At 37.7% G+C, this 26,653-nt stretch overlaps 1 protein-coding gene across 9 annotated transcripts in view; it reads left to right on the top strand.

Annotated features, from left to right (window-relative positions):
- LMBR1 (limb development membrane protein 1) overlaps nucleotides 1-26,653 on the top strand; it is a 156,891-nt gene that overhangs the window by 8,249 nt on the left and 121,989 nt on the right. For 8 of the 9 annotated variants that reach the window (XM_023640108.2, XM_023640107.2, XM_070266117.1 and 5 more), the window contains exon 2: nucleotides 26,333-26,405. The exons of the other annotated variant lie outside the window; for it this stretch is intronic. In XM_023640108.2, coding sequence (XP_023495876.1) covers nucleotides 26,333-26,405 — 73 coding nt within the window. The remainder of the gene's footprint in view (nucleotides 1-26,332; nucleotides 26,406-26,653) is intronic. 9 annotated transcript variants of the gene reach the window in all.

Raw genomic sequence — 26,653 nt, 5'->3', positions numbered from 1 at the left:
TTCACCAGCATGCTAATTCGTGAGATGGTGATTTCATGCAGTTGATCTGTGAATTCGTTGACGTTGTGTATTAATATCAGATGTATTATTGAGGCCTATAACTGTTGTTATCCATTGTCTAATACTCTTTCAAAACTCAAAATTTTACCCGTTGTCTGTTGAACCTGTGTTTCTCTTTACTGCACAGCAGTACTGAAAGCTGAACGAGGAGGCAGATTCGCTGGCTTTGGGTGGGGGCAGTGTAGGTTCCAGTCATATCTTTGCTGTTAACCAGCTAGGTGATACTGGATAAGTTGCTTAATCTCTTGAAACCTTAATCGTCTCATTTATAAGAATGGGAATTGTAATACTCCAAGGTTGTGAGAATTAAATGAGATAGGAGAGTGCCTGGCACAGTGCTTGACACATGATCGTTACATAGCAAATTTTTATTTATTATTTCTTTTGACTTTGGTGTATTGAAGTAAGCTTCTTCAAGAATGGATGATTTTTGAACAAGTTGCAGAGTTCTACTAATTACCAAGAGTACTTGATGTAACTTTGTTAACTTGAGGGATATCTAGATGTTAAAAGAGCAAGGTGATGCGAAATTTTTTCTTCCTATTCATAGTCTGATTTTGCTTCTGTACTTACTTTCAGGAAGTCCCATGCAGTGGTATCAAATTTGTGCTAGGGCTGGCTACATAATTTTTGAGGCCCTGTGTAAAAATGAAAATATATACTCTTTGTTCAAAAAGCAGGAGAAAAATGCTGTTAAAGGTAATAAAATATAAAGCTTTTTTCTTTATTCTGTGTTTTTTCTCCCAACTTGTTGTAGTGTTTTTTGCTATTCATTGTTGTTCTAAGTAAAAAAATTAAATTTTATTGCATGAATTTTACCATTCATCTTGATATTGTGCAATGCTAGTTTAAATGCAAATGTAAGAACATTTAGCTCGTATATAGAATCGCTGAAATTATGCAGTTCATATTTAGTAGTTCATACATGTATATGTATTTTTTTTCTCATTGGAACAGTGGAAATGCTGCACAAAACTAACTTAACTGTTTTTTAAAGTTTTATTGAGATGTAATTCACATATCATACAATTCACCCAATTTAATGGTTTTTAGTATATTCATGAATTGTGCAACCATCACCAGAGTCTATCTAGTTATAGAACATTGCATTGTATAAAAAGAAACCCTGTACCCATTATCAGTTCATTCCTCATTTACCCCCAAATTCTCCCTCCAGTCCTAGGCAACCACTAATTTGCTTTCTGTCTGTATGGATTTGCCTATTTCTGGATATTTCATGTAAATTGAATCGTGCAATATATGTTTTTTTGTGTCTAGATTCTTTCAATTAGTATGATGTTTTCAAGGTTCATCCGTGTTGTAGCATGCATCAGTACTCCTTGTTTTTTTGTTTTGTTTTAAAGATTTTATTTTTCATTTTTCTCCCCAAAGCCCCCCGGTACATAGTTGTGTATTTTTAGTTGTGGGTCCTTCCAGTTGTGGCATGTGGGATGCTGCCTCAGCATGGCCTGATGACTGGTGCCATGTCTGAGGCCAGAATTCGAACCGGTGAAACCCTGGGCTGCCAAAGCAGAGTGCAAGAACTTAACCACCCGGCCACGGGGCTGGCCCCTCCATTCTTTTTTATGGCCAAATAATATTCCATTGTATGGATGTGCCACATTTTGTTTTTTTGTTCTTCAGTTGATGGAGCTTCAGGTTGTTTCCACTTTTTGGATCTTATGAAAAATGTTGCTATGAACATTTGTGTGTAAGTTTCATTTCTCCATGTTGTGTAAGGTTTTATGTCTCTTGGGTGGAATTACTGGGTCATATGGTGTTAACTCTATGTTTAGTATTTTGAGGAACTGCCAAACTATTTTCCAAAGTCATGGCACCATTTCACATTTCTATCACTAATGTATGAGAGTTCCAGTTTCTCCACATCCTCATCAACACTTGTCATTAATTTTTTTCTTTTGAGGAAGATTGGCTCTGAGCTAATATCCATGCCCATCTTCCTTTATTTTTTATATATGGGACACCTGCCACAGCATGGCTTGACAAGCTGTGTGTAGGTCCATACCCAGGATCTGAACTGGCAAACCCCAGGCTGCCAATGCGGAACATGTAAAACTTAACCGCCGCACCACCAGGCTGGCCCAATTAATGTTTTTTTTAATTTTTAATTTTAGCCATCCTAGTGAGTACAAAGTGTTATCTCATCGTAGTTTTGATTTGTATTTCCATGATGACTAATGATGTTGAACAACTTTCTGTGTGCTTATTGGCCATTTGTGTATCTTCATTGGAGGAATGTCTGTTCAGATCCTTTGTCCATTTTTTAATTAAGTTCTTTTTATTTTTGTTATTGAGTTATAGGAAATCTTTATGTATTCTGGATATAAGACCCCTATCAGACATATGACTTGCAAATATTTTCTCCTGTTCTGTGGGTCATCTTTTCACTTTCTTCTTTTCTTTTTTTTTGAGGAAGATTAGCCCTGAGCTAACATCTGCCACCAATCTTCCTCTGTTGGCTGAGGAAGACTGGCCCTGAGCTAACATCTGTGCCCATCTTCCTCTGCTTTGTATGTGGGATGCCTGCCACTGCACGGCTTGACAAGTGGTGTGTAGGTCTACACCTGGGATCTGAACTGGCAAACGCCAGGCTGCCAAAGCAGAACGTGCGAACTTAACTGCTGCGCCACCAGGGTGGTCCATCTTTTCACTCTCTTGATTGCAGCACAAGAGTTTTTAATTTTGTTGAAGTCTAATTTATAAAAAAATTTTTTCTTGTCACTTGTATATTTATGTCGTATTCAAGAAGGCCTTGCTAACTTAAGGTCACAAAGACTTACTCCTGTACTTTCTTTTAAGAATGTTATAGTTTTAACTGTTAGGCTCATTTTGAGTTAATTCTTCTGTATGGTAAAGAAAGGGGCATATGTTTTTTGTGAGCTGTCTGTTCACATCCCTTGCCCATTTTTTAATTGGGTTGTTTACTTATTGTCGAGTTTTAAGAGTTCTTTGTATATTTTGGATTCAAGTCCTTTATCAGATATGTGTTTTGCAGAAATTTTCTGCCTGTCTGTGGCTTCTTTTCGTCTCTTAATAGTGTCTTTTGCAGAGCAGAAGTTTTTGATTATAGTGAGGTCCAATTTATCATTGTTTTCTTTTGTGAATCCTGCTTTTTATGTTGTCTCTAGAAAATCATTGCCAAACCCAAGATCACCTAGATTTTTCTCCTATTTCTTCTAGAAGTTCTGTAGTTTTACATTTAAGTCTGTGATTCATTTTGAGGTAATTTTTCTGAAAGATAGAAGATGTGTGTCTAGATTCATTTTCTTTAACCAAGGAAAAATCTAAAAACTTGAATCAGTTATTTATCATAGAAGAGATTGAAGACATATTTAAAAATCTATCATTATATAAAATATATGGATCAGATGGGCTTATAGCTGAATTCTGTATCTCCTTTAAAGAAGAGATAATTCTAGTATTATTTAAAGTGACCCACACAAAAAGGAGAAATGCTCCTAATTTCGTTTTATGAAGTTACCATAACCTCAGTAAAATCTGAATAAAAAAAAATTATCAAATAATGTCATTTTTAAATACCAATAAAAATTTACAGTACAATACTGTATCAAAGAATTAATACATAGGAAATGAGTTTATTCCAGGAATGGGTCAATATCAGAATGGCTTAATAACCATGAAACATATCAAGATAATTTATCATTTCAACAACTTAAAAGGAAAATTGATTATTGTAATGAATGTTGATAAAGTTAAGCAACCATTCCTAACAAAAATGCTAAATAAGATAGAAATTAATGACATTTACTTAAATATTTGTCAGAAACCAACACAAAGCATTATACTAAATGTGGAAACTCAAAGCTATTTCCATTATTATGATGAAAAAGACAGGAATGCTTGCTATTATCATTATTGGACAATTATTTTCAAAGTTCTTGGGAATTCAAAGGGATAAGAAAATTAATATTGGTTATAATTATTAGAAAAGAAGAAAATGATCTCTTTTAACTAGTGATATGATTATATAACTAGAAAAACCATAAGATTATGAAGTTATGAATGAGTTTGGTAAACTGATTAGAAGCAATATAAGTGTACACAACTCAAGAGCTTTTCTCTATACTGGCGATAACCAGCCACAGTAAAAATAAAAATATTTTATTCACATTGGCAACAAAAACTATAAAACAGAACTAAACTTAACAAGAAAGGAATAAGGGCTATATGTAGAAAACCATAAAAAGCTTACTGAAGGATATGAAGTGTGATTTAACAAATGTAGGGGAGGAAGAATGTTTCCTCTACCCGCTCTAGGTCCTTCTGACTGGGCTGCGAGTTAAATTGACGTGAGACAGGATAACAAGAGCAGATCACACAAAGCTTTATAGCATGTACACATGGGAGACACTCAGGAAGACTGAGCAGCTCCCCAAAATGGCTGAGCTGCCAGCTTAAACATCATCTTCAGCTAAAAACAAAGCGGGAGGTTGGGGGTAGTGGTTTGGGGCTTCAGAGGGCAGGAAGACAATTCACATGGAGATGGAAAAGCAAATGTTTAGTAGACAGAACTTTGATAAGAATTGGCTTTACAAGGACCCTCACAGTCTATCAATACACAGAGTTATCGATGGTGATGGCCTTTGATCTTAAATTCTTTTGGGCAGTTAGGGGGAAGGTTAAGGTTTGTTTTAGAGTCTTTTGTTCTCAAAAATAAGCCAAAGAGACACATTTTGAGGTGGCCAATTCTGATGATTCTGATTTGTGGTGGCCCACACAAATGAAAAGATATCCCATGTTCCTGGAGGGAAAGACAAAATATCGTGCAAATGTTAACTCTTCCAAAATTAATATATATACTTAATGCACTTGCAATTAGAATCAGAGTTTTATTTAGAATTGAAGAAAAGTGATACTGAAGTTCATATGGAAGGTTAAATGTCTGCATTTTTGTCTCCAAAAATAAAAAAATAAAAAAACCTGGAACTAGTGTATGAAATTATGAAAAATGAGACTCATGGAGAGAGATTGCCTTCCCAGAGAGCAAATACACTGTATAATCATGTTAAAAATGCATGTCACTGTTATAGAAATTGACAAAGAGAACAAAGAAATATAATAGAAATATTTCCTAGTATACTTGGGAATTTAATATACAACAACAGTTATTTTTAGTGGGGAAAGATGGTTTACTTAATAAATTGTGTTGGCCTAATATAAGAAAATATGAAATTGAAATCCTATATTGTATATACGAAAATAAGTTCCAGATTGATTAGAGACTTAAATGTCAAAAAAAAAAAAAAACACGAAAAATTTTAGGAGACATAATCTTATACAGCTGATTATACATGCTGTGGAATATTTTGGATCCAGTAATAAGAAAGGAAGGCTGTACACCAAACTGATCCAGATTACCTGAGGAGATGGTAAAGTTGGGGGAGGAGGTGCGTGTAAAGAAGGTATGACTAAAAGCCAAAAATCAGGGGGTGAGAAAAAACTGAAGATTCTTTTTAAGGTATGCTTTTTTGGTGAGGAAAATTGGCCCTGAGCTAACATCTGTTGCCAATCTTCCTCTTTTTTTTTTGTCTTTCTGGTATGGCCTGGTACATAGTTGTATATCCTAGTTGTAAGTCCTTCTGGTTCTTCTATGTGGGATGCTGCCACAGCATGGCTTGATGAGCGAGCAGTGTGTAGATTGCACCCGGGATCTGAACCAGTGAAACCCGGGCTGTTAAAGTGGAGCACGCAAATTTAACCACTTCACCACTGGGCCGGCCCTGATACTGAAGATATTTTGCACATAGAACAGTAAATGTATAATCTGACTAAGATAAAATTTTTTGTGTAGATATACAAAGAGAGTGGTATGAGAGAATGGTGCTTGTTTCAGAGTAGTGGAATTGCAGGTTACTTTTACCTTTTTACCTTCTTATACTTTTGTGAATAAATTCAGTTTTTAACAATAAGGATTTTTATTTATATAATTGGGAAAAAGAATAACACTATTTTCAATATGAATAAAATGTATTCTAATAACCCTGCTGAAAAGCAATATGATGGAATATTTGTACACTCTGATTTAATAATCTTACTCCTGGGAATTTATGTTACAATAATTCCAAGAAGAAAGCTACATGCATTAAGATTTTCACTGTAACGTTATCTTAAATTGTGAAAGGGGCTGGCCTGGTAGCATAGTGGTTAAGTTTGCGCGCTTTGCTTTGGCAGCTCAGGGTGCGTGGGTTTGGATCCTGGAGGGTGGACCTACACACCCCTCATCAAGCCATACTGTGGCAATGTCCCACATACAAAGTAGAGGAAGATTGACACAGATGTTAGCTCAGGGCCAGTCTTCCTCACCAAAAAAGAATGTAAAAAAAATTGTGAAAAACTAGAGAAAACCATTTCTCTATTGTTGGATAATTAGGTTATTGTTACTACTGAAAATAATAATAATAATAGTAGTAGCAGCTACCACTTGAGAATTTAAGAACAGGAAATATCTGTCAGCTATACCTCTGCGAATAAATTGATAAGAAATAAAGATTTAAGTCCTTAGAAGGTTACCCAAGAGAATAACAAAGAGTAATACTAGAACAATAAACATAAGAGGAGGAAGTACAATACAAGTAGCAATGGAAATATTTACTATAGTGTAAATATCCTCAATATCAGAAAGCTAGTAGCTAAATCCTCAACTTCCGTATTCGGAAGTCAGTATATATTGTTAATGTTTGTAAACCGAAAACTATTACCTAGCATTATGGAAATGACTTGCAAAAGCAAGAGATTGCCTATAGAGAGTTGGATGGGAGACTTAATTTTCTTAAGGTCTCCTATCGTCACATGCATTTATCTCTTTGACATAGTAATTTTCAAGTCACCCCTTAGAGATTTATCTACCATTCCTTCGCTTGAAAATTTACATTATTTGATCGGGCTGGCCCTGTGGCCAAGTGGTTAAGTTCATGTGCTCTGCTTCCGTTGCCCAGAATTTCGCCGGTCTGGATCCTGATCGTAGATGTGGCAGCACTCATCAAGCCATGCTGAGGCGGTGTCCCACATACCACAGCCGGAAGGACCTACAACTAGAATATACAACTATGTACAGGGGTGCTTTGGGGAAAACAAGAAGGAAAAAAAGAAAAAAAAGATTGGCAACAGATGTTAGCTCAGGTGCCAATCTTTAAAAAAAAAAATTTCCATTATTTGAAAAAATTAACACCAAGTAATACAATTTTTACATTATTGCCTTTTTCCATATTTAGAATACAGTTCTTAGACTTGTGGTTCTCAACTGGGGTGACAGTGCCCCCCCAGGACACATGTAGCAATGTCACAACTAGGGAGATCCTGTATTGGCATCTAGTGGGTAGAGGACAGTGATGCTGCTAAAATCCTACAATGCACAGGATGGCCCTCCAACAGCAAGGAATTATCTGGCCTAAAATGTTGACAGTGCCAAGGTTGAGGAACTCTAGTCATCAGACTAACTGCCACAAAAGTACATAAGCTAAGCACAGAATTAGTTAGATATAGACACAATTTGAATAGCCTCCTACAAGTAATGCTCATCTTCTATCATGAGTTGCCATAGTAGGGAATGTTAATACTAATTTAATTGGTATATTGTGATAACCAAATTCCCTTCTCCTTGAAAAAGATTTGGGGGCACATTATGAGATTAAAGGCTAGATCATTCCAAACTACGTAATGTTAAAAGGGGAGAAAAAACCCCACTTCCCATTATGATCTCACACCTTGTTTATAAATATATATATATATTTTGGTGAGGAAGAGTGACCTTGGGCTAACATCTGTGCCAATCTTCTTTTTTGTATGTGGGACGCTGCCACAGTATGGCTTGATGAGTGGTGTGTAGGTCTGCACCCGTGATCTGAACCTGTGAACCTCAGGCTGCCAAAGTGGGGTGCGTGAACTTAATCACTATGCCACTAGGCTGGCCCCAACACCTTGTATTTTTTAAAGAAAGATGAAAATTTTTACCATGTCAACCAAAAACTATATTTAAAATTAAAAGGAAACCAGAATTAGTTACAAAGAGTCCTGGAATAGCTCCTCTGGAGTAAATCTATGCCGAGACTGGATATCAGATGAAGATTCCCAAGCAGCTTCCAAATGAACCTGGGGGAAGTCCCCACAGAGAATAAAGTATTAAAAAGTGTGTTACATCATATACATCATACACAAAAAGTGATTCCCAGTAAATCAAAGATCTAAAGGTAAGAGGTAAAATGATAAAAGATAACAGTGACTTCTGGTTTCAGTCTTAACATGAAAAGAGCTCGAAAGTTATCACTTCCATCCTCACAACAAAAAAAGCTGAACAAATCGAAAATCAACAACTTTTCTTAGATCCATCAGATAATTAAGATCGTAGGGGAGATTGCTGCCTTGAAAACCAGAGAGAGAGGCATTTACTACAATCACAGCTTTTAACAAAATCCTTTATAGCAGAAGCCTGCTGCTGTGGCCAGTACTGGTGGGAACACTTACTCTATTCATTTCATTGCAGGACACTTAGTGTGGACTAGCAAGAGAGTTAGAAACTCTGGAGGGGCAAGCTTAGAGGGTGCCCCCACACTTTCATGAGTTTTACCCCCAGGAGCTCTACCAGTTTCTCAGGGTAAAATACCAGAAAAAGTCCCCTTGTGTTTCCAGCAGGGAGAGGGGGAAAGTAACGATTTTGAAATATGCCCTCTCATTCTCTTTGCCTTGACAAAGGCCTTCCCTCAGGGGAAACTATTTTTACCTGTCACTCCTTACCATGACATCAATCAGGCTTCTGTGTAATAATGGGATTACGGCTAAAAGAACTGCAAGGCTCAGGCTCTCTTTAAGAAGGAGTCACTAGAGAAAACCAAAGGCAACAGGAGAGACAAAAACAATGACCCTAGAGGAAATTGTAGCCTCTGACACCTACAGCCACATCAAAAGTAAACATAACCTAACCAACAGCCAGATAAACAAAACCTCATGCTGAAGGCCTATTTACTTCAGTTTCTTTTACCCTATATGTAATGTCTGAGTTTTAGAAAGAGAATTACAACGCATGCTAAAAGGCAACACAGTTGGAAGAGACAAAGCAAGCATCAGACTCAGACTCATATATGACAGAGATTTGGGGATTATAAAGCTAGTATTTACAGTAACTGATGAATGTGCTAAGAGTTCTAATGGAAAAAGTACAGAACATGCAACAACAGGTGGGTTATGTAAGCAAAGAGATGGAAACTTTAAGAAAGAATTAAAAGGAATGGTAGAAATCAAACTATGATAGAAATGGAGAATGCTTTTGGTGGGCTTATCAGGAGACTAGATGTGACCAAGGAAAGAGGGAGCGAGCTAGAACATATGTAGGTAAAAACTTCCAGAACGGAAAAGCAGAGAGAAAAAATGATTGTAAAAAGGGAACAGAATAGCCAAGAACTGTGGGAGATTTCTTGTGAAGATCAGAAGGAAGACAGACAGAAAGGAACAGGAGAAATATTTGAAACAACTAATGGCTGAGAACTGTCCAAAAATTAATACACACAACCACAGATTCAGCAAGGTCAGAGATCACCAACAGGAGAATTACCAAAAAATCTACATTTAGGTGTATCATATTCAAACTGCAGAAAATCAGAGACAGAGGAAAGAAGCCAGAGGAATAAAAACACCTTACAAATAGAGGATCAAAGATAAGAATTATATCAGATTGCTCTTCAGAAACCATGTGAACAAGAAGAGAGGAGTGAAATATTTGAAGTGTTAATAGAAAAAAACAAATCCACCAACCTAGAATCTGTATCCAGCAAAATTATTGTTTAAAAATGAAGGAGAGAAATAAAAACTTTCTCAAACAAAAATTGAGGGAAACTGTTGCTGGTAGACCTGCTTAGGAAGAAATTTTAAAAGTTCTGCAGAGAGAAGGAAAATTACTTAGGTGAGAAACTCAGATTTACATAAAAGAAGAGCAAAATAGAGAAGGAATAAATGAAAGTAAAACAAAGTCTTATTTTCTTAATCTAATAGATAACAGTTTATTGAAAGTAATAGCAACAATGTATACAATGATTATAGCTTATGCATAAGTGAAATGAATGACAGTAATGTTATATGGGACAGGAGGGAGGAATTGGGAATACTCTGTTATAAGGTACCTGCACTACCCATGAAGCAGTATAGTGTTGTTTGAAAATGGACTTAGATTAGTTGTAAATGTAAATTACAAATTCTAGGGCAACCACTAAAAATATTTTAAAAGAAGTGTAATTGGTATGCTAAGGGAGGAAAGAAAATAGAATCATATAAAATGTTCAATTAAAATCAAAAAGGAGAAAAAACCTGCAAGACAAAAATAGAGACAAAGAACAAGGGCAATGAATAGAAAATAGTTAAAACTATGATAAATATTAAACTGACAATATCAATGATCCCTTTAAATGTGAATGGTCTAAAGACATCATTTAAAAGACAAAGACTGTCAGAGTGGATTAAAAAACCCCAACTGTATGTTGTCTAAGAAATCCTCTTTAAATATAAAGGTGCAGATAGATTAAAAGTAAAGGGACAGAGAGGAGTGACGTCAGCGAAATGGCGGGGTATGCTGACCTGGGACTCTCTCCCCTCCAAACTATAACCAAAACCCGGAACAACTGAATTTCAACCAATAACTCTAATACAGAGATCGTCAGAGACCCACAGTAGCAAAACGATGGAGGGTAGAGAGGCTGGAGCTGGCCTCAGAGGAGCTGGAACGGGGTAAGAGAGAACTTCACTGTTGCTCCTAGAGACTGAGATTACTGCCACGGGGGAGGGAAGGAGCGGGGGAGGGGCCGCGCATCCAGGGGATCATCCAGGACTCCCACCGCCCGTGCAGCAGAAACCCACTAATGTGGGGAAGCTTCCACGCATGGGAGCCCCATCAAGCCAGGGCCCTGGGAGACCAGAGCTGATCAGAATCCAGGTCGGCGTGCGAGAGAAAGTGACTCTCCTCTCCCCAACCTGAGCTGTGCGCTGCCATCGTAGCTGAAGGCGGAGGGCTCAGAACGCACCGCTCTTGACCCCTATCTAGTGGTGACAGGCTGTAACTGCAACCGAATAATAGCATCGTGCAAAAACCGCTTCTCTACCATCCAGCAATTTATAAAAGCTCCGGACCAGAAGGAAACAATAAAAACACAGAATTAAGTCCTGAGGAATTGGAAATAGGTAAACTAAGTGAAAATGAGTTCAGAGTAGCTATAATCAAAAAACTCAATGAGGTAAAGGGAAATATAGAGAAACAAGTCAACGAGTTCTGGAGTTACTTCACAAAAGAGATTGAAACTATAAAGAAGAACCAATCAGAAATACTAGAGATGAAAAATACAATGGATCAGATAAAACAGAATACAGATTCCCTGAATGCCCGTGTAGACATCATAGAGGAGCAAATTAGCATAATTGAAGATAGGCTGAATGGCTCCCGACAGAGGAAGAAAGAGAACTAAGAATTTAAAAAAATGAAAATAATCTCCGAGCAATAGCAGATTCAATGAGGAAAACCAATTTAAGAATTATCGGAATAACGGAGGGCGTGGAAAAGGAAAATGGAGCAGAAAGTGTGCTTAACGAAATTATAGAAGAGAACTTCCCAAATCTAGGGATTGAGGGAGAAATGTATGTGGAGGAAGCTTTCAGATCTCCTAGGTTTGTCAATGTAAAAAGACCTACTGCAAGGCATATACTAGTAAAAATGGCAAAAATGAATGACAAAGAAAGAATACTCAGGGCAGCAAGACAGAAGAAAATAACCTACAAAGGAACTCCTATCAGACTTTCAGCAGATTTCTCTGCAGAAACCTGACAAGTAGGAGAGAATGGAATGACATATTCAAAACTTTAAAAGATAAAAATCTTCAGCTAAGAATACTCTATCCAGCAAAAATGTCCTTCAGATATGAGGGAGAAATTAAATCTTTTCCAGACAAACAAAAGTTAAGGGAATTTGTAACCAAAAGTCCTCCTCTACAAGAAATCCTCAAGACGGCTCTCATACCTGAAAAACGGAAAAAAGGGAGAATGGGGTCACAAACCACAGAGTAGGGAGACAAATAGATAGAACCAGAATAGGATAGCAAATATTCAACTATAGCATTAGCATAAAGGGAAGGAAACCACCAAAGCAAAGACAATCTTATCACTCTAACCACAAACTCATAACACAAGTTGGAATGAGAGATGAAAATAATAACTTAGGAGGGGAAGAGGAAAGTGACTAGATCAGTCTAGGCCAAGTAAGTAAGAGACCACCAGAAAATGGACTGTGTTATACACAAGATTCTAAATACAGACTTCAGGGTAGCCACTAAACTAAAAAACAGAACAGAGACGCAAAACATAAATAAGGAAAAATCTAAGAAACTCAGCATAAGAAATTGCAGAAGTCAATGGATAGGCTGAAAGACACAGGATGAGAAGCAAAGGTAATGCAGGAAAACTGGATAACGAGCAACAGAATGACAGCATTAAGCCCTCATGCATCAATAATCACTCTCAATGTAAATGGATTGAACTGTCCAATAAAAAGACAGAGGATTAAAGAACAAGATCCAACAATTTGTTGCCTCTAGGAAACACACCTCAGCCCCAAGGACAAACACAGGCTCAGAGTGAAGGGGTGGAAGACAATACTTCAAGCTAATAGCAAACATAAGAAAGCAGCTGTTGCAATACTTATATCAGACAAAATGGGTTTCAAAATAAGGCAGGTAAAGAGAGACACAGAGGGACAATATATAATGATCAAAGGGACACTTCATCAAGAAGAAATAACACTTATAAATATCTACGCACCCAACACAGGAGCACCAAAGTTCATAAAGCAACTATTAACAGACCTAAAGGAAGATGTTAAAAACAACCCAATAATAGTAGGGGACCTCAACACCCCACTCACATCAATGGGCAGATCATCCAGACAGAAAATCAACAAGGAAATAGTGGAGCTAAACAAAAAGCTAAAACAATTGGACTTAATAGACATATATAGAACACTTCATCCAAAAACAGCAGAATACACATTCTTTTCAAGTGCGCATGGAACATTCTCAAGGATAGACCATATGTTGGGAAACACGGCAAGCCTCTAAAAATTTAAAAAAATTGAAATAATAACAAGCATCTTCTCTGATCATAATGCCATAAGGCTAGAAATTAATTACAAGAAAAAAGCTGAGAAAGGCACAAGGATGTGGAGACTAAACAATACACTACTGAACAAACAATGGATCATTGAAGAAATTAAAGAAGAAATCAAAAAATACCTGGAGACAAATGAAAATGATAACATGCCGTACCAACTCGTATGGGATACAGCAAAAGCTGTATTAAGAGGAAAATTGATCACAATACAGACACATCTTAACAAACAAGAAAAATCCCAAGTAAGCAATCTTAAACTACACCTAACCAAATTAGAGAAAGAAGAACAAACAAAGCCCAAAGTCAGCAGAAGGAGAGAAATAATAAAAATCAGAGCAGGAATAAATGCTATAGAAACAAAAAAGGCAGTAGAAATGATCAATGAAACAAAGAACTGGTTCTTTGAGAGGACAAATAAAATTGACAAACCCCTAGCCAGACTTACAAAGGAAAAAAGGGAGAAAGCTCAAGTGAACAAAGTCAGAAATGAAAGAGGAGAAATAACAACAGACTCTGCAGAAGTACAAAGGATTGTAAGAGAATACTACGAAAAACTATATGCCAGCAAAATGGATAACCTAGAGGAAATGGATAAATTCTTGGACTCCTACAATCTCACAAAGCTCACTCAAGAAGAAGCAGACAATTTGAACAGACCAATCACAAGGAAAGAGATTGAAACAGCAATCAAAAACATCCCAAAGAATAAAACCCCAGGACCAGATGGCTTTCCTGGGGAATTCTACCAAACTTTCAGAGAGGATTTAATACCTATCCTTTTCAAGCTCTTCCAAAAAATTAGGGAGGATGGAACACTTCCTAACACATTCTACGAGGCCAACATCACACTGATACCAAAGCCTGTCAAGGACAGTATGGAAAAAAAGAGAACTCCAGGCCAATATTGCTGATGAACATAGATGCAAAAATTCTAAACAAAATTTTGGCAACCCAAATTCAGCAATTCATCAAAAGGATCATACATCATGATCAAGTGGGATCCATACCAGGGACACAGGGTTGGTTCAACATCTGCAAATCAATCAACGTGATACACCACATCAACAAACTAAGGAATAAAAACCACATTATCATCTCAATAGATGCAGAGAAAGCATTTGACAAGATCCAACAGCCATTTATGATAAAAACTCTAAACAAAATGGGCACAGAAGGGAACTACCTCAACATAATAAAGGCCATATGTGACAGACCCACAGCCAACGTCATCCTCAGTGGGCAAAAACTGATCACCGTCCCCCTGAAAACAGGAATGAGACAAGGATGCCCTCTATCACCAGTCTTATTTAACATGGTACTGGAGGTCCTGGCCAGAGCAATCAGGCAAGAAAAAGGAATAAAAGGAATCCAAATAGGGAGGGAAGAAGTGAAACTCGCTGTTTGCAGACAACATGATCTTATATATAGAAAACCCCAAAGAATCCATTGGAAAACTGTTAGAAGTAATGAACAACTACAGCAAAGCTGCAGGGTATAAAATCAATTTGCATAAATCAGTAGCATTTCTATATTCTAATAACGATCTAACAGAAAAAGAACTCAAGAACACAATACCATTCACAATCGCAACAAAAAGAATAAAATACCTTGGGGTGAATTTAACTAAGGAAGTGAAAGACCTATACAATGAAAATTACAAGGCCTTTCTGAAAGAAATGGATGATGACATAGAGAAATGGAAAGACATTCCATGTACATGGATTGGAAGAATAAACAGTTAAAATGTCCATTCTACCTAAAGCAATTTACAGATTCAACATTATCCCAATCAGAATCCCAATGACATTCCTTACAGAATTAGAACAAAGAATCCTAAAATTCATATGGGGCAACAAAAGACCCTGAGTTGCTAAAGCAATCCTGAGAAAAAAAGAACAAAACAGGAGGCATCACAATCCCTGACTTCAAAACATACTACAAAGCTACAGTAATCAAAACACCATGGTACTGGTACAGAAACAGGTGCACAGATCAATGGAACAGAATTGAAAGCCCAGAAATAAAACCACACATCTATGGACAGCTTATCTTCGACAAAGGAGCTGAGGGCATACAATGGAGAAAAGAAACTCTTTTCAACAACTGGTGCTGGGAAAACTGGAAAACCATATGTAAAAGAATGAAAATTGACCATTCTTTCTCACCATTCACCAAAATAAACTCAAAATGGATCAAAGACCTAAAGGTGAGACCTGAAACCATAAGGCTTCTAGAAGAAAATGTAGGCAGTACACTCCTTGACATCAGTATTGAAAGGATCTTTTGGGACACCATGTCTTCTCAGAGAAGGGAAACAATAGAAAAAATAAACAAATGGGACTTCATCAGACTAAGAGCTTCTTCAAGGCAAATGAAAACAGGATTGAAACAAAAAAACAACCCACTAACTGGGAAAAAATATTTGCAAGTCATACATCTGACAAAGGCTTAATATCCATTATATATAAAGAACTCACCAACCCAACAACAAAAAATCAAACAACCCGAGCAAAAAATGGGCTGGAGACATGAACAGACATTTCTCCAAAGAAGATATATGGATAGCCAATAGGCAGATGAAAAGATGTTCATCATCGCTGATCATCAGGGAAATGCAAATCAAAACTACACGAAGATATAACCTTACACCCATTAGAATGACAAAAATATCTAAAACTAATGGTAACAAATGTTGGAGAGGTTGTGGAGAAAAAGGAACCCTCACACACTGCTGGTGGGAATGCAAACTGGTGCAGCCACTATGGAAAACAGTATGGAGATTCTCAAAAAATTAAAAAGAGAACTACCATACGATCCAGCTATCCCACTACTGGGTATCTATCCAAAGAGCTTGAAGTCAGCAATCCCAAAAGTCCTATGCACCCCAATGTTTATTGCAGCACTGTTTACAATAGCCAACACATGGAAGCAACCTAAGTGCCCATCCACAGATGACTGGATAAAGAAGATGTGGTATATATATACAATGGAATACTACGTAGCCATAAAAAGAACAGAATCGTCCCATTTGCAATAACATGGATGGACCTTGAGGGAATTATGTTAAGTGAAATAAGCGAGACAGAGGAGGGCAATCTCTGTATGACTCCACTCATGAGAAATTTAAAATTGTGGACAAAGAGAACTGATTAGTGGCTACCAGGGGAAAGGTGGGCTCGGGGGTGGGCACCAAGGGTGAAGGGGTGGACCTACAACATGACTGACAAACAATAATGTACAACTGAAATTTCACAAGATTGTAACCTATGATTAACTCAATAAAAATTAAAAAAAGTAAAGGGACAGAGAAGAATATACATGCTAACACTAATCCAAAGAGAGCTGGAGTAGCTGTATTAATTTCAGACGAGGTGGACTTCAGAGCAAGGAAAATTACCAGGGATAAAAGGGACAGTACAAAATGATATGAGGTCAACTTCCCAGGGAGGCATAATCTTTCCTATGTTTGCACCTACCATCAGAGTGTCAAAATTCATGAAGCAAATCTGATAGAACTGCAAAGAGAAATGGATGAATCTAGTATTGTAGATGCAGACCACTTCATTCCTCTATCAGTAATTGACAGATCTAGCAGGCAGAAAATCAGTAAGGGTATATAGTTGCACTGAACGGCACTGTCAGTCAACTGGATCTAATCAACATTTATGGAGTACTTCCTTGGTCAAGAGCACAATGTACATTTTTCTCATGCTTGCATGGAATGTTCACCAACATAGACCACGTTCTAGGCCATAAAACACGCATTAACAAACTTAATAGAAAACATACAATGTCTGTTCTCAGACCACTGTAGAGTTAAACTTCAAATTAATAACAGAACTATAAGTGGAAGGCTCCAAAGTACTTGGAGATTAAACAAAAAATAACACATGGGTCAAAGAAGTCTCAAGAGAAATTTAAAAATATTTTTAAATAAAAATATAATTTATCAAAATTTGTGGGATGCAGCAAAAGGAATGCTTAGAGGGAAATTTGTAGCATTGAATGGACATATTAGAAAAGAAAGATCTAAAATCAATAATCTAAGCTTTCACTTTAGAAAACTAGAAAAAGGAGAGCAAAGTAATTCCAAAGTAAGCAAAAGAAAAGAAATAAGAAATAGAGCAGAAATCAATGAAACTGACAACAGAAAATCAATCTTAAAACTTCACAAAATCTAAAGCTGCTGCTTTGAAAATATCAATAAAATTGATAAACCTCTAGGTATTAGGTATGCTAACCAAGAAAGATAGAAATCACAAATTATTAATATCAGAAATGAAAGAGAGGCCTATACTGATTCTTTGGTCATTAAAAATAAAGAAATATTATGAACCACTCTGTGCCCAGAGATTTGAAAATTTAGACGAAATGGACAAATTCCCTCAAAGACGCAATCTATCAAAACTCACACAAGGTGAAACAGATAATTTGAGTAGGTCTTTATCTACTAAAGAAATTAAATAAGCAACTGACCCTCCAAATACCAGTCTCAGGTGATTTCACTGGTGAATTCTACCAATAGTTTAAGGAAGAAGTGATACCAATTCTCTGGAATCTTAAATAGAAGTAGAAGGAATACTTCCTAACTCACAGGATGAGGCCAGCATTACCCTAATATTAAAATCAGACAAAGACATTACAAAAAAGGAAAACTACAGACCAATATCTCTCATGAGCCTGATGCACAGTTCTACAAGAAGATATTAGCAAACTGAATCCAACAGTGTTAAAAAGAAATATACAGCATGATCCAGTTGGGATTTGTTTCAGGCTGGTTCAGCATTCGAAAGTCACTTAACGTAATCCATCCCATCAACAGACTAAAGTAAGGAAACATCACATGATCCTATCAGTAGATGCAGAAAAAGCATTCGACAAACTCTAACACCCATTCATGACAAAACTCTGTAAACCAGGGGTAGGGGGAAACTTCCTCAATTTGTTAAAGAATATCCACAGCTAATATCATAGTTAATGGTGAGAAATTAGAAGCTTTCCCACTTAAGATCGGGAACAAGGCAAGGATGTGCCTTCTCACCACTCCTTTTCAACATTGTACTGGAAGTCCTAGCTAATACAGTAAGAAAAAGAAATAATAGGTATACAGATTGAGAAGGAAGAAATAAAATTGTTTTTGTTCTCAGATGAGATGATCGTCTATGCAGAAAATCCCAGAGTCTGTAACAACAAAAAAAGTCTGGGAATAATAAGAAATTATAGGAAGCTTTCAAGATACAAAGTTATTATACAAAAAGGTAATTGTTTTCCTATATACCAGCAACAAAAATTTGGAATTTGAAATTAAAAATACACTATTTACATTAGAACCAAGAAAAAAATGCTTAGCCAACAAGACATGCACAAGATCTGAGGAAAACTACACACTCTGATAAAAATATCAAAGATCTAAATTAATGGAGAAAGAGTCCATCTTCATGGAAGGAAGACTCAGTATCATTAAGATGTCAGTACTTTATTGCATGGGTAAAATTGGTAGGAAATAGTCATAAAGAAGCTTACAAAGAAAAAAAGAAGAAGATTGAGGGGCTGGCCCCAGGGCTGAGTGGTTAAGTTCGCACGCTTCACTTCGGCGGCCCAGGGTTTCACCAGTTCAGATCCTGGGCGCGGACACGGCACTGCTCATCAGGCCATGCTGAGGCAGCATCCCACGTAGCACCACCAGAGGGACGTACAATTAGAATATACAACTATGTCCTGGGGGGATTTGGGGGAGAAAAAGCAATGAAAAATAAAAAGAAATTGGCCTCACTTGTTAGCTCAGGTGCCAATCTTTTAAAAAAAAAAAAGGCTTAATGTTCTCTCATGGCTGCTCACAAGGATGTTTTGTTGGAGCTCTGTTCCCTACCCTTGATGACAACGTGGGCTCATCTCATAGCTTTGTAGTCACTTTCACATATTGAAAAGTTGAGTCCAGTCTAATCTAAACTTCCACCTTTTGTCCAGTTCCAAGTGTCTTCCCTTTGACCTGGTCACACTTGATTCAGGCTAAGGAACCAGCAGGGAGAAGGGAGTGTGATTTACTTGGCTTATTTTAAAATTGTTTATCTAGGCACTTAAGAAGATTCAAGAGATGTGCAAGATAGTCCCTGTTTGTGTTAGTACCTCCAATATACCTAAATATATATATATATATGATCAATGTGTAATATATATTTATGATATTTATAGTTTTATATTTAAATATATTTATAATGTGTATATATTAGGCTAGTTTAGGAGATGTTTTATTTACATGAAATATATAAAGGAAATCAATTGCTGTGCTAAAATATGTGGACTAGGAGTATTGTGGGGATTCCGAAAGAGGGAGGCTTTGTGGGTAGAATAGCTGTGATTGGGTGAAGCGCTGGAAGGATACAGGGTGAATGACAGCTGGTACTGGTGCTGGCTCCTCTCAGATGAAGTGGTTCTGTATATGTTTTCTGAAGTCTGTATCGCAGAGGGGATTTAAAGAACTTATTTCTGGTGACTTGTGTTGTAAGAATATGTAGAATCTGAAAAATCTCAAGTAGTAAAGTGTAATGTTGTAGATGACATTAATGAACCTGAAATTTGCTTTGATAGTCTTGAAAAATGGAATATTTACCCGTTGTTATAGGTCTCAGTGTTACTTGTTTATGAGGAAATATTGTTTTACATTTATTGAAGCACAAATTGAAAGACAGGGCAATTGATGTGATAGTGCTAGTCATGTTAGAAGAGTGGATATTAGCTGGTGTTTTGTATTCAAATTAATTGTTCTGGAGATAGAGCAATGGTAAGTTTTTCTTCTCTCTTTTGAAAGGTGGTTTGTTGGAATTACAAACAAGGAAACAATGAGCATCTTTATATATACATCTTTGTGTGCATATGCAAATATATCTGAAGGAATGCTTTTAGCTGCTAGCAACAAAATATTCAATGTGTTTTTAATCAAATAGGGCTTTATTTTTCTCATAAAAAACCTAGAGAAATGATGTATTGATGCATGCTACAACAGGGATGAACCTTGAAAATATGTGAAGTGAAAGAAGCCGGACACAAAAAGCTACATATTGTATGATTCATTCATGTGACATATCCAGAATAGGCAAATTCATAGAAACAGAAAGCAGAGTAGTGGTTGTTAGTGGCTGGGGCAGGGGGATGGCAAGATATAGGGTATTTGGGGGTTCAGAGCATTGAGCATGACAAACACGTTTATTTAGTAGAGCAATCTTAGTACTTGTTAAAATTCACATTTATTATGTATTTAGTTTGGGTTTACTTTTTCTTCCATGGTGAATTAAAGTCTCTTAACTAAAGTGTTTTATTTTTTCTTGCATATTCAATTTTAAAAAATGTATTTTGGGTGCCAGCCTAGTGGCATAGTGTTTAGCATTGCATACTCCGCTTTGGTGGCCTGTGGTTTGCAGGTTTGGATCCTGGGTGCAGACCTAGCACCGCTTGTCAAGCCACACTGTGGCAGCATCCCACATAAAAAATAGAGGAAGATTGGCAACAGATGTTAGCTCAAGGCCAATCTTCCTCACACACACAAAAAGAAGTATTCTGGTGCTTGAAGATTTTTTCCTCATGGTGGGTTATACTACTGTTCATAAAGTGCCGTCCTTTGTCTTACTTGACACCTCTTGCCTTAAATTCAGCCTTATCTGAGAGAAAAAAAGATGGACAGCCTAATTTACTTTTGTGTTAGCATCTGCCTAATATGTCTCTGTTTATCCTTTTGTTTGCAACCTTTCTGAGTCACTATTTTAGATATGTCTCAGTCTCTGAGTGTTTTCTTTTAATAGTTTGTCTCATTTACAGTTATAATTTTAATACGTTTCATCCTTATTATCTTATTATTTTTGTAACTATATGTGTTTTCTTGCCTTTTACTATATAGTCTAGATTTTTCTTTTTTTTATTTTCATTTTCCTGGCTCTTAGGGTAATTTGAAAGATTATAATTTTAATTATTTTAGTCGTTAGCTTGTAACTTTAAAGGATAACATCTCTAATTTTTGATTTAGCAATTTTAAAATAAAGCCGTGTCTCTTGGCTCTCTGCTGTGGAATGAGATTATTGGCTCAATTATGGTTTACTTATCTTCTCTCCCAGGATTTTGTTAGAAATGTATTGGTGGTAGCAGTCCTTGAGTCCATTTACATCTGTCACTCTTTTATGATACTGATTCCTTTTAGTCACCCTAAATTAGTTGAAGCCCATCAGCCTTATATGAAAAGCTAGGTAGTACAATTTGATTGTGATGCACCAGTTTGAATTTAGGTTCAAATCTTACACATGGAATTTAAGGACAGTAGCTTTTCACAACGTATTTTAAATGTATTATTAGGTTACTTGTGACTGGGTAACTCAGCTCCCAAATGTCATTCTTGATCAACATCAGGACTAAAGCCATGTGGCCCTGAGAGGGATGAATTCCCTACTCTCTGGCTCACCTGGCACAGAGGAACACACTCGTGTTTGTTCCTGCTTGTGAGCACTCAGCCCTTCCTTCCCTGGCCAGGAGAGCAGCTCAGTCTTTTCAGGGAACCATGAGAGCCCAGCCTGTCTCTTTTTATCAGCTGTTCCTCACTGTTATGGTGAGGAGCTGGAATGTTTTTCTCCTTTTTTTGGTTAGGAATTTCCTTTTGTCCCCACTGCATGTAGGACAATAGGCTGCATCATTACAGCTTGCTTTCATTTCTCTCATCCCTGTGGGTCTGTTTGTCTGCTACACACACACTCATTTAAAGGAGGAGCACCTGCTCCTAGTTCCCACCTTTGAAACTGGAAAAACAACCGTCTGTTAAAGTTGTATTTTCATTTTCATATTCAGGTAGCTTTTATTTCCAAGTCAGTAATACTTAGATTACTTTTTATAATTGTTAGCCTTACTTCTACTCTTAAATGTTTTCCATTTAATGCTTTCCATTAGTCTTTTCATTCCATGCCATGCATTTTGGTTCCTTGATTTCCTTTTTTGTCCATTAACTTTCATGCCTTCCCATTGACCACTTCTGCACTAACTCCCTGGAATTCCTGAAACTACTGTTGTCCACCTTTAATTGCTAATTTAAGAAATCCTAAAGCATCCTTTAATCACAACCTTCTATTTTCCAACTTTCTTGGTTAAGTACTTTTATCGCAGCTGCTTCTCTACCAGGAGCCTCCTATACGTCACCCTGTCCTTGGCTTCACTTTTCTCCCAATCTACTTAGGTTTCATGGCCAGTCATTGCACTCACTCTTTCTGATAGCCTAAACCAGTGATTCTCAAACAGTGGTCCAGGGATCTGTGGTTAAAACCCTGGGAGCAAATGAGGTTACCTATGAAGAGCTTGTGGAATGAGAATCTGTTTCTGGCTCAGGCCAGAAATCACAGAGAAGAATAATGTTTAAAGGCTTGTAGGAAAAGGGAAGCTAGTGACAGTGACTGAGAGAGCAATCAGAGAGGGAGAAAGATTGCTGACATGGAAGTTGCTGCTTAGAGGTCAAGTGAGATCATGAAAGTGTAATTGGGCTGTTGGGTCATTACTGACTGCTGCCAGAGCACTTTGAGTTAATGAGTGGGCATGAAGTCACACTAGTAGTTGGAAGAGTAAGTGAATGGTGAAAAAGTAGAAGTTTGCAAGTACATGTTGTAAAGGGGAGAGAGAATAGGGTATGTGTTAGAATCATCAAGCCTCTGATATTTGTGGGGGACTCTGCCTGCATCTGCCTCAGCATCTAGGAATCAGGCTCTTATGTTGTGTAGCACCATCAGGCCTCCTGCATTCTTAGAGTTTTGGCTTGGGTTTGCCTGGAATGTTAAGGGCCATTTCATCTCACCTGTCCTCTCCCTTCTGTTGTGTTTCTCTACTCCATTTATTCTCCCATTGTCCTGTGTGACTTAACCCGTCTTCTCTCCCCTCTCTCCATGTGTAACTCTCATTTGATGAACTTGCTTCTGTTTCAGTGGAAAAACAGAAGCCATCCAAGAGAATGTCTTTATGCTTCCACCACACATCTACTTACCTACCTGCCACGAACTCAAAGGTTCTGTCTCCTTCTACTCTTCCTCCTCCTCCTTACTGTGGATAAATTTTACATCTAGCCCCTCAACTTGAGCACATTTTTTCAGCAATTCTCCCTTTTCCTTCTTGCATCAGTAATTTTTCTCTCTACTGGATTATTCCTACAACCATCTGTAACTGTTCTCTTCGTAAACAAACCCTCTTGACTTCACATTCCCTTTGCTCCCTTTTATCATAAGCTTCCTGGAAAGAACAGTCTACTTAACATTTTGTTTCCAGTTTTTCTGCTCTCTTAATCCTCTTCAATCAGTTTTGCCTCCATCCCTCCAGAAAAACAACTCTTGTCAAGGTCACCGATGACCTCTCTGTTGCTAAATCCAGTTGTCAGTTCTCTGTCCTCATCTTACTTGGCCTGTCAGCAGGTTTGACACAGTTGATAATTCCCTTTTCCTAGGTAAACTTTCTTCACTTGGCTTGCAGGACTCTCAGTCTCGTCTGCCTGCCACCTGCTGACTGCTTCTCCTCAGGCAGCTGTTGCTGATTTCTTCTGTCAAGTTGACTTCTAAATGTTGAGAACCCCGGGGCTCTGTTCTCAGACTTCTCTCCCCTGGGATGAAGGGGAGAGACTTCCTACTCACTTCCTAGGATGGAAATCTTGTCTTGTCTCAGAGCTTTAAATATCATCTATCTGCTGATGATCCTTTTTTCCCCACCCGGCCTGGCCTTTTCTCCTGAATTGTACAGATTTTTATATCCAACTGCCCGTCCAACCTCTCCACCTGAGTGAGTAATACACATTTCAAATTCAGCAGTGCACACTGTACTGCTTATTGCCACCCAGAACTATCCTCGTAATGTTCCCTGACTCAGGTGGTGGCAGCTCCTGTCTTTTCATGCCAAGAACCTTGTATCTGCCAAGTCTGCTTTCACAGCATACCCAGAGCGTGATAACTTTAACACCTGCACTGCATGGCTCTAAGTGACCTCTCTTCTGGATTATTGCAGTAAACTCGTGACTGCTCTCGCTGCTTCTGCCCTTGCCCACTTCTCATTTATTTTCCACAGTACGATTAGAGTGAGCCTTTTGCAATATGTCAGATCATATCACTCCTCTGTTCAGAATCCTCCAGTGGCTTCCCATCTCACTCAGGATAAAAAACATAACTAGGGCCTGGCCTGGTGGTGTAGTGGTTAAGTTCATGTGCTCCACTTCGGCAGCCTGGGGTTCATGGGTTCGGATCCCCGGCCCGGACCTGCATACTGCTCATCAAGCCATGCTGTGGCGGCATCCCACATACAAAGTAGAGGAGGTTTGGCACAAATGTTAGCTCAGGGCCAATTTTCCTCACCAAAAACAAACAAACGAAAGAGACCCCAACAAAATACCACCTCTAAGAACCAACACTTACTACAAACTCCTATGTGACCTCATCTCTTAACTCCTCGTTTGAACACATCAGAGCCTTTCTGGTCTCAGACCCTGGGCATTACTGTTTTCTCTGCCTTGAATGCTGTCCCTCCAGATATCTGCATGTTGTTCTCTTTGCTCCCACAACTCTTTCCTCAGATGTCACCTTATTAGTGAGTCATGCCCCCTCACCCCTGCTGGCACTCCCTTTTCCCCTAACCCTGTGCTAATCATCATCTGACACTCTGCATATTTATTTATTTATTCTCTGTTTTCTTAATGGAGTGTAAACTTAATGAGATCAGGAACTTGGTTTTGTTTACTGCTGTGTCCTCAGTTCTTAGAAGAATGGTGGGTATATAGTAAGCCCACAATAAGTAACTGTTGAATGAATAAACTCTAGTCAGCCTTTGTCATAAATATTAATTCCCTTGGTCATCTGATCTCTGTGACTTTAACGTCATAATTCACTGTATTTATGCCCAGTCACTCTTCCTTCCATTGCTCTTCTAGCCCTACTCAGACTTCCATTCCATTGTAAACAGTTTCCCCCTGATCTTCAACTTCTTCTCAGAAGACCCTCTATTTACATTTCTTCAGCAATAACTGGTTTTCCTTTTTGACCCATCTCATACTCCAAAGGATTTTGGGAGGAGTTGGTCTTGGTGTTAACATTCGCTTACCTACCTGGAACTCCTTAAAAGGCTCCCAGCAGTGGGCCATCTTTGATGCTCTTGATGCTTTGCTCCTGTTGGTCAGTGTCAATATTGCTCTTGTCACTTTCCTACATATATTGGGAAGGCTTTGGCATGAGGCTCGTAGTCTTCCTCTCCATTCTCATTTTGTCATTTGCCAGATGACATTGTATGGTGGATGTCCACCACCTAGATCCAGGGTTGTTGTCAGTCATATGGCCACCAACCCTTCTTCAGAAATTCATGCATGGGGTGCTCCCTAGACTTGCTTATCACTTGCAGTGGTTTCATTTGAGAATCTTCAAAGTATTTTTACCATGGTCCACAGCTCTAATAAGCCCTTATTTCCAGCACACTTGGTCTTTGACTATCGTAAGATCTCTAGTCCTTGACCCATCCTTTTTTGCCTATCATTCCCTAGATCTGATTGAAATGAAATGGAATTTAATATTAAACAGCAGTTCAACAAGAGATTTTTTTATTTTGATATATGGTATATTTATTGAATAATTATTCCCTTCCCGCATTGGTTTGTGATGCCTCTTGTATGTATAACCAATTATATAAATTTTTATATAATAGAATCTCTTTCATAGATCTGTCAAGTTTTGGTGCCAGTACACTCTTTAAATGTGATTGAGGCTTTTGATATGTTTTAATATTTGGTAGGGATAGTAGCCTCTCATTGACTTTGTTTTTCAGGATTGTCAGAGATGGTCTGCTTCTTTATGTTTCCACATGATTTTGAAAACAATTTGGTCAAGTTAAGAAAAGAAAAATCTTCATTTGACATTTTTTTTTCTGTAATTAAACTGGGCTGACTAGTTTATGTAAATTAATATTTCATCAAAACTTTACATTAGCAAAATATCTGAAGTTTTTACTTTGTAATAGAATCCTTTTTTCTATAAATACCAAAGATGTGTCTTCTATTATTTAAGAAAAGATATGCAAAAAATGTAAATGATCTGTTAACTTTGTTTTCTTTCAGATATGTTTCCTTCTTTTTGCCATTCTCTATGTAGTTTCCTACTTCATCATTACAAGATACAAGAGAAAATCAGGCAAGTAGAAACATTGTAATTAAAACTTTGATTCTTGTGCTTGAGGTCTATGGTACAGTGCCTGTCAGTGTGGTAGTATATTCAGTGTGCTCGTGACTGAAGCCAGCAGTTGCCTGGTGTGAAGAGCACTAAGAATAACGTCGAGGGACTCTGACTGCTCATAAGGTCATCCTCTTAGACCACAGCCCTTGTTTATCAGCATTCTTGTGTCCAGCTAAGAAGAGTGTGGGGCTGTTCAGTATGAGGGG

The sequence above is a fragment of the Equus caballus genome, chromosome 4, assembly GCF_041296265.1.
Source record: "Equus caballus isolate H_3958 breed thoroughbred chromosome 4, TB-T2T, whole genome shotgun sequence".
In the NCBI taxonomy this organism is placed as follows: Eukaryota; Metazoa; Chordata; class Mammalia; order Perissodactyla; family Equidae; genus Equus; species Equus caballus.
This window is presented reverse-complemented; position numbering and strand designations above follow the sequence as displayed.